This window comes from Notothenia coriiceps, unplaced genomic scaffold, assembly GCF_000735185.1.
Source record: "Notothenia coriiceps isolate Sejong01 unplaced genomic scaffold, NC01 NC01_scaffold00000339, whole genome shotgun sequence".
NCBI lineage: Eukaryota > Metazoa > Chordata > Actinopteri > Perciformes > Nototheniidae > Notothenia > Notothenia coriiceps.
The window spans coordinates 12,503,018-12,512,390 of record NW_011333040.1 but is presented as its reverse complement, the minus strand read 5'-3'; the positions used below and the strand labels follow the sequence as shown (position 1 = coordinate 12,512,390).

The 9,373-nt window shown below is 40.0% G+C and overlaps 1 protein-coding gene across 1 annotated transcript; it reads left to right on the top strand.

Moving 5' to 3' along the window:
- The first annotated feature begins 2,117 nt into the window (after positions 1-2,117).
- On the top strand, positions 2,118-6,874 carry lrrc4cb (leucine rich repeat containing 4C, genome duplicate b). Its single transcript, XM_010771837.1, has one exon. The coding sequence runs from the start codon at positions 2,139-2,141 to the stop codon at positions 4,032-4,034; it is 1,896 nt and encodes a 631-aa protein (XP_010770139.1). The 5' UTR covers positions 2,118-2,138; the 3' UTR covers positions 4,035-6,874.
- Positions 6,875-9,373: the final 2,499 nt, after the last annotated feature.

Genomic DNA, 9,373 nt, shown 5'->3' with positions numbered 1-9,373 from the left:
AATCACTCCCCCTTCAAATGGAAATATGTGTTTACATAAATGGTGACCAAACCGTTTGAGACCCACAGAGAACTTAGACTAAGTTAACTATCTAAACACTCAGAGAGTCCTTTACCTCACCTGAGCTGTAGTTATCAGTCTCTCAGTCTGACAGGAGAGGACTCTCCTCCACCTTGTTGACAGCTCATTATATCCGTTAGCGCAGCAAGCTAGCACCAGATGCTAACAACAACAATACACGTAACCGGTGCGCGCGCTTTCTCTCTCGCTCGCTCGCGCAACACATACACACCCTCCCGAGCTTGAATGACACACAGAGACCAATCGAGGGCATTAGTGTATGATCTGTATGAAAGTGGCCATGTCAGCAGGCCAGACGCTTGTACAACTGAATTTCCCCACGGGGATTAATAAATTAATTAATAAAGGTCCATCTTATTTTATAACACACAAGGGGACGGGTAATAACCGGAAAAGCATGACATGGGACCTTTAAAATCTAATAGTAGATGAATACAATACTTACAATAGTAAGTAAAAATGCACTTACAAAAACTGAGTGTGACAGTAAAGTTTACTTAAGTGCCTTTAGTAACAAACACTTCTTTACTGTAAGTAGATGCTACTTGAAATATACATTGTTAAATGTACTTAGGTTTTCTGAGTGCGTTTGTGTGGAGAACTATAGAGGCGAAACCCATGGGCATTGATTTACACTTTTTAGTACCTTAAAATGTAAGTGTAAACTGGCTTATTGTAAAACAATCCTTTTGTAGATGTAGTGACGCAACTTCAACTCCACTTTCGCCTACTCAAATTGGTCTGTAAACATTGAACAGCGTACACTGTAAAAAAAAAACCGTTGTTTTTACGGTAAAAACCTGGCAGCTTTGTTGCCAGAATAATGATGTAAAAAATATGGTAAACTGTAAACAACTTTACAGAACAACGTGTATATTTTACAGTTTAAAACAGTTGTAATTTACATTTTAAATCTGTAATTTCAACAGCCCTTTTCTGCTGAATTNACAAAGTGTTATAGTTTACAGAAGGTCTACCTACCTATAGGCTACCTAAATCTCTGAAATATACTATATTCCTAAATATGCTATTGCTACACTTTATGGCAAAAATTGCACTTTTCTGTTGGTCTTGGTTAAGTACCTCCTTGAAAAAAATAAACAATGCTTTGTTGCTTAAGCTTATGTATTCAGTCATTATTCAATGGTATACTAAAATCCATGTGAAAAAAATTGCTTCTCACTGTTCTCAGGTCAAATATCTATATGCGATTAAAAATGCGATTAATTGCGATTAATTAATTACAAAGCCTGTAATTAATTAGATTAATTTTTTTAATCGAGTCCCGGCCCTAGTATAAATGTCTATTTTTATCTTGAGCACACTCAGGCATATACTTAGACACTTTGGCTGAATGGAGTAATCTAATCTGATTCAATGTATTACAAGATAACAGAGTAACAAGTTCCTTGTTAGTCACTTGATTTGAGGGAGATAATACATTATTTTATATTTCTACAAGGGCCATATCCGGCCTCTTCACAAACTTGATTAACATTATTGTGAAGGTTTTTTCATGTGACAATAAAATAGATGATAGTGAAAAGTAAAAAGTACTGAGATATTGCTTTGAATGAAAAAAAAATTCCTCATGAATCGATAAATGCTGCTTTTTTTTTTTAAACCTGAGGAAATAAATCACTGATAAATAATTTCTAAGGAAATACAAAACAATGATCAAATAAGATATATTATTTATCATATAATTTTATAGTTACACAATTCATTCTCTTGTGCTTTGTTCTATCTGAATTATGATAAGGAGTTATCAAACTGTTTAGTTGTGCTATCGTACAATCAATACTGTATATAGTAAATGTGAGGTAAAGTGTGTCGCCAATGTAACCGGTTAGAACTCAAAGTGGCGATGAGGTCTTAAAATGTATGGAAAGGGTCTTAAATAAGGTCTTAAAAAGGTATTACATTTGACTTCAGGATTCCTGCATATACCCAGATGAACTTAACATTGTACTTATTGCTACTTTATGTGGTTACTAAATATTCTTCTCGCTTTTTTCTTCTTGTTTCAGAGAACTCAAACAGCAGATGAACTATGAATGCTGAACACAATGATCTCCTCCCTCCAGCGCCAGACAATGAGAGGTCGTAGGCTGAAGGGGGCGCTGTCCAACCCCCTATTCGTGCTGCTTTTGGCCCTTCAGATCCTGGTCGTTGCTGGGCTGGTTCGCGCTCAGACCTGTCCTTCTGTCTGCTCATGCAGCAATCAGTTCAGCAAAGTAATATGCACCCGCCGAAGTCTACGGGACGTCCCAGATGGCATTTCCACCAACACTCGCTACCTGAACCTCCAGGACAACCTCATCCAGGTCATCAAGGTGGACAGTTTCAAACATCTGCGCCATCTGGAGATCCTGCAGCTAAGCAAAAACCACATTCGCAACATTGAAATTGGCGCCTTTAATGGACTGGCCAGTCTCAACACTTTGGAGCTCTTTGATAATCGGCTCACGACAATCCCCAATGGAGCATTTGAGTACCTGTCCAAGCTGAAGGAATTGTGGCTAAGGAACAACCCGATCGAAAGTATACCATCTTATGCCTTCAACCGAGTCCCCTCGCTTCGAAGGCTGGATCTAGGTGAGCTCAAACGTCTCTCTTACATTTCTGATGGAGCCTTCAAGGACTTGAGCAACCTGCGCTACCTAAACCTGGGAATGTGCAACCTCAAGGAGATCCCTAACATTTTACCTTTGATCAGGCTTGAAGAGCTAGAAATGTCAGGAAACCAGCTAACTGTTGTCAAGCCCAGCGCGTTTTTAGGATTAGTGAACCTCCAGAAGCTGTGGATGATGCATGCCCAGATACAAACTTTAGAGAGGAATTCCTTTGATGACCTTCAGTCTCTGGTGGAGCTCAACCTAGCTCACAACAACCTTACCTTTCTACCACATGACCTCTTCACACCGTTGCATCGCCTGGAGCGGGTCCACCTCCATCACAACCCTTGGAACTGCAACTGTGATATCCTGTGGCTCAGCTGGTGGCTGAAGGAGACAGTACCTGCTAATACTAGCTGCTGCGCCCGTTGCCATTCGCCTGCAGTCTATAAAGGTCGCTACATTGGGGAATTGGACCACAGCTACTTCCAGTGCGATGTTCCTGTCATTGTGGAGCCACCCAGTGACTTGAATGTGACAGAAGGCATGGGTGCAGAGCTTAAATGTCGTACAAGCTCGCTGACGTCCATCAGCTGGCTTACACCAAATGGCTCGCTGGTGACACATGGGGCTTACAAGGTACGTTTGTCCGTACTCAATGATGGGTCACTGAACTTTACTAGTGTCTCCATGCAGGACACTGGGACTTACACCTGTATGGTAAGCAACACAGCAGGCAACATTTCTGCCTCTGCTGTGCTTAATGTCACTTCTGTGGAAAACAGCGGGGTGACCTATTTTACCACAGTCACTGTGGAGACCATTGAGTCCCCGGGGGACTATAGCCAAACGCCACTTCCCCCATTTGGCTGGGTGTCATCCTCGACAACAAAAGGTACTCCTATTTCCACAAGGACCACAGAGCGGACTTACACCATTCCAGTTCTTGATCCGGATGGAGAGGGAGCCCTCAATGGCCTGGATGAGGTGATGAAAACTACCAAGATTATCATTGGCTGCTTCGTGGCCATAACACTAATGGCTGCTGTTCTGCTGGTAATTTTCTACAAGATGAGGAAGCAACATAACCAGCAGGATCCTGATGGCCCTGCCTCCTCCATGGAGGTCATTACAGTTGAAGAAGAGCTTGCGGGTGTTGCTGCCATGGAGAGACACCTATCGCTGCCTCCTCTGGAGCACTACAACCACTACAACACCTACAAGAGCAGTTACCACCACGGTCCTATGCTCAGTACCATACACAGCTCAGCCACACAGGAACCTTTACTGATTCAAGCTTGCTCAAAAGACAATGTACAAGAGACCCAAATCTGATCTTGAATTTGACTAAACATCTTGTGTCAGCAGTTTCATACTTGGAGTACAATGGACCAAATGTGAAGATAAAAAATAAGTCAAAATGACATTAACCTGACAGAGGTGATGTCTGTAATGACGAAGAATCACCATTTGGCAAAGGGACGACATATGATACTTTACCAAGTGTCTTTACAAAAACAAAGATTATTTATTAAAAGTATGTCTAGTGGCTAAATGAAGAAAAACAATTTGTGATAGCTGTTTAGCTCGTTTTATTTCTCTCTTTCTGTGTAATACTGCACAAGGGAACTAATGGTTTACAAAACAAATGAACACAAGCAAACAAATACAGCTCATGTGTAGAAAATGATCTATAATTAATATAACGCCATTCATTTAATATTTAGATTTTACCTGATAATAATGTGTTTTGTTTGAGGGCACCGTTTTAAGATGTATAAGCATTTACCAATTTGAAATATGCTAGTTTTTCAGGCCACCATGTCCAATTCAGCAGTGTTTTATAAGAGTAAAAATAAACATGAAATGGGTTTATTCATGCTGTCATGTTCCAGCTGACTGTCACTCAACACCAAATTAGATCCTCTAATGACAGAGCTCTGGATGATATCGCAGTGAAGCCAGCATGCCTGAGGAGCAAGGCAGCCAAATTAGTAACTGCATTTCCCCTGTGGCTCCTAAAAAACTACCATACATCTTTCACTTTAATTAAGATTAAGTTCTTGCTCCCACTCTTCCTTCTACCTTTACTTTACACTTCAACCTCTACAATTTCTCACCTTGCATACCTCCTCTCTTCTTTATGGCTTGATCTTCCCTGCCTTCCCATGTCCTCTTGTTTCTTCATTGTCTCTCTGTCACTAAGCTCAGGCACGTTCTTCACCCTTCGCCATGTCTCATTTGTCTCGCTTTATCCGCCGGCATGTGCCGCACGACGGCAGAATATTGCTTGGGAAAATGAAAGGGAGCATAAGGCTGCAGTATGTAGCCACCCTGTTAACCTAGTAATGATCTACGTCCACTCCGTGTCGCGTTACCTTGCCATCACCCCAGGGTCATACGAGCATGGGAGCTGATAGTCCATCTGTTAAACAGATAAAGAGGCAAATGAGGCTGCTTTGTAATGTAGTGTGACCCTGTCAGACTAAAGCAGACGGGGCTAACATAGTCAGTGAAGCAGCTAAGAACCTGCAAGAAAATAAGGGGAGATGGGTTGTAGCTCATTAATCTGTATCAGCAGTTCATTTGCAGACTAACAGAGGGAAAGCTGATAACAAAACAGCATGAGACTTTTTCACTCTCCCTGCGCCCGACATCTAACGGGGGGGAGAGGCCTTTGATATTGAAGTGACCCCTGCTCAGTCTAATTTTTCTGAGAAAAACACACACACTTTGATGTTGCATGATTTATAGACCATCAAAACATTGTCTCTCCTGAAGTCTGTTTGCGCTTTGATTTTTCATTTACTTTTCAAAGAGGAAGGCTTAAGGAAAAGGGAGGTAGGGAAGAAAAATGATAAACAGAGGGCGGGAAAAGGCGAGCCAAACCCACAATGGCCATAAGGGGTCTTCAAACAAATATATTGCTGATATGAAGCAGGAGGAGTGAAAAAAAAGATAAGGAACAAGGAGGCAAAACTAGCCATCAGACCGTCGCCATGGAAACAGTGACCTTGTGCAGAAAGAAAGGAGAGGTAGATATGCCTTTCACTTTGGTCTCTGTGCAACAAGCATATTTAATTTCCCACCGGCAATTTCAGAAATGCGACAAATTATCGACAAAACTGACAATTGAATGTGAATTTAAAAACAGTTCTTATGGGATTTGAGCTGTGGGACATTATTTTGCAGTGCAACAAACATGTTCAGTTACTTGAATGATATATCACTTAATGATGTGAACATTTTAACATAAATGTCCAGCAGCCGTACTCATCTATTGATTTTCATATCAGTGAAGATAACTAACATAGATTTTAGTGTGAGCCACATTAAGCACTGTCACACGCACACAATCATATACTTCTTATCAATCAGTCCCCTAAATGTATTTATTACGATTTATACAAAATACAGATTAATGACTGGTGATGCCTCACAAAACCTATTCATTGTCAGCCTTTCATTTTGAGTTACGAAAGGCGAGAATAATACCATCAATGGTAACAACGTAGAGTAAACCATTCTTTCCCTTTCCACTGTTTTTCTTTTTCAATGCTCAATACCTTTTCAATGCTTTTGGTGGCTTAATGATTCAATGTTGACGCTGGCTACAGTGAAAAAAAAGGTTGAGATTTTTTATATATTTGGGGATGAGGGTTGTGAGTTATCAAGAGGAGTGGAATATCTCTGTATTGGTATTTGCGTGAGCAGGATGGCTTTATGTGGAGATACATTTGAATGCCAGAATGAAATTAGACTGACCTGCAGAATGTTGGACTTGAAACACCAGCAGAGTGAGCTTGATTTTTGTGCAAAACCCCAAGCCAAGGTGATCCGATTCTTGTGTGTTATTCTGCCTACTGTCTATGTATAGGGAGGGTTACTGTGTGTGGGAATATTCTCTCTTATTTTTGGAGAGAATAGTCATCAAAAGGTTACATTTCTATAAAATAAAAAAAATATTTTCAAAAACATAATGCAAAAAAAAAAGATCTTCAGATCATAATTTTACATGTGCTTCAATTGTTAAGAAAAGACAAAAAAGCTAAGACAAAAAGAAGAAAAAAAACAAGAGACTGTGCTTGTAAGGAGTCCAACTCATTTCTCTGAGGATGATGTTCAATTATTGATACCTGAGATTGTAGTTCATACTGTACATGAATACAAATAAAAGTTGCAATTCTTTTTTTTCCAATAGATTTCATGGAATGTATTATTCAGAGACGTTGTCGCCATTTTGCCGCCTTTGTCCTATTTGCACATTAACACTTGCATAGAAATATTCAAACAAAAAGGATTACTAAGCAGCTCCCAGTATGCCGAACTGAGAAAAATGCGCTGTGAAGAAAATGTACTGTAGATTATTTTATGAGGTCAGAGGAGGGAAGTGGATCCCTCTTAGTGGAAAAGGAAGTGATCTTTCTATATTGTACACAGAAAGTCAGATTATTTTATCTAATTTGAATCACTCCATCTGTTTGACAGAATCATTTGATTCATGAGTCTGAGAATTTCATTACCAATAGCACAATAGGCTGTTCCTGCTCTCTCCGCTGACTCAATATGATGAACAAAGGAGCTCAAAGAACCTTTGAGAACATTGTCACTCAGAAAAAGACATGCCTACACTTCCCTCACTGGCATTTCAAAATGAAATGATTATTCAATCAATTAGACCAAATATCTGCTACCACAAATCTTGATTTGTGTAAAAAAAAAATGCAACACCTCAAAGAAGGGACTGCTTTTCATCATGACATCTCCATTATCCAAATAGCACAAAATGGCGCACAGTCACAATTGCCTTTGCTCCATTTCATCCAAAAAGCACTTGATGGCTGCCCAGCAAAATGTTTTGAGGCCATTTGTTCAGGCTTCATTCAGCCACTTAATGGTATGTATGGTCATTCGCAAACGCTTGAATGTCTATTCAAACAAAGGGATAATGAATTCATTCACTCACTGAATACAATTTATTCAGGAAATGACACACTCAGCCTCAATGAAATGATGCCGGATCCAATCCGGAAACTGAACAGTAATCTCATTAATTTCCAGGCAGTTATAGTAGGCCTATGTACTGTAAGCGGGAGATGGAAGTATTTTTTACAAGCATTGATTCAGATGATTTATTTCTCATGGGTATATTATTGAAAGTGAAGGTTATTTCTCTAACCTTTATTTTTCAGTGTAAGTATGACATACAAGGATCCCGCTCTGTACCCAGAAAAGCCTGGAGCATGGTTGAAAAAGCCTTTTGTCAACCAGAAAAAAAGGCATGCAGACAAAGAAAAAATAACTAAAGAGGCTGCGTTAGTGTGACCGTGTTGCTACAGGAACAAAATCAACAAAATAATCCAAGATATGAGATGCCAAGTCCACTTAAGGCCCATTAAATACCAGGATACTTCATTGTTGTTTTGAAAGAGCCAGGGAAAAAAGAGCAATCCGCAACAATACCAGCAGTTGTCATTGAGAGGGAGCCAGCCTTTTCTGCTGCAGTCAGACTGAAAGCTGTCCTACCCATACTTGTCAACCCTCCCGATTCGCGGGAGACTCTCGATTTCATTGCCCTCTCCCGGTTTCCTCCCGGGGTCATATTTCTCCCGCATTTTCTCCCGATTTCAAAATCAGATTTACACACGACTGTTTCCACTCGGACTTTAATACAGCTCCACCATTGTTTGGTTTCCATGGTAACACGTCTCTTTAGTAGCGCGCGCAACTCAAAGTCTGAGAGGGTGAGGCAGATATTTACAGAAAACAGAACAAGAATCGACAACTACTCTACTCTCTGCTCACTCCTTTCCTGTAAAATACAGGTCCAGCCCACACATATGCTCCATCAAGGACGGTGCTACAGGCCGCAAGGCAGTGCACTTACAATTACAATAAGCATGTTAATGTTAATCTAACAGCTCCGGCGATCCACTAGCACCCTTGTGTGCAAATTGTCACACATTAACAAATAACAAGAGTCATCAATATCCCTGAAGAAGAAAGAGTGAGCAACTCTAAAACAGAACATTTTTATAAATAACTATTTTTTAAAGAAAAAAATACCTAAAAAGGACACTAATGGTGTTAAGGAGATATTATTTTCCTGAAAATGGTTTACAATCTGAATCACTGTTATCAAGTGTTCACACCAAATGCAATGCAAATGTGTGGATGGCTTGATAACATACAAAGACAACGCAAAGACATTTAAATTACTATTCGTAGTTTAAGGTCACGCATGACATTTGAGTCAGACTGTGTTGCCCCCCAGCTGCATTCTCCTGACATCCTTAAGTGGAGGAATACCAAAAGGTCTATATTTCTAGAAAGTGAATCACAACAAGGGATTATTAGGTTATTTTAGTATTCTTGCACATACAGTACCTTGCGAGGATGTCGAGACCTTCAAATCAGCGAACACAGTTATGTTGCTAGAACAATGCTTTAAAAGGTTCCATTTAAAAGAAAGAAAATATATATTATTGGCAAGGAGTGCTTCTCACCAGCTAAATTATGTAACTGCCTAATTTGCTCCTGCTTACTCTTAGTTCAAATATATATTCTATTGTGAGAAAAACAGTACCCATTAAGAGAAGGTCTGCTTAGGGAGTGCAGTTCTAAGAGAAGACCAACAAGTTACCGTAAATGGACCACCAGCAAGCTGTGAAACA

Bases quoted from the DNA above. Each gene is read 5' to 3' on its own strand.
- lrrc4cb (XM_010771837.1), top strand. From the start codon at position 2,139: ATGCTGAACACAATGATCTCCTCCCTCCAGCGCCAGACAATGAGAGGT.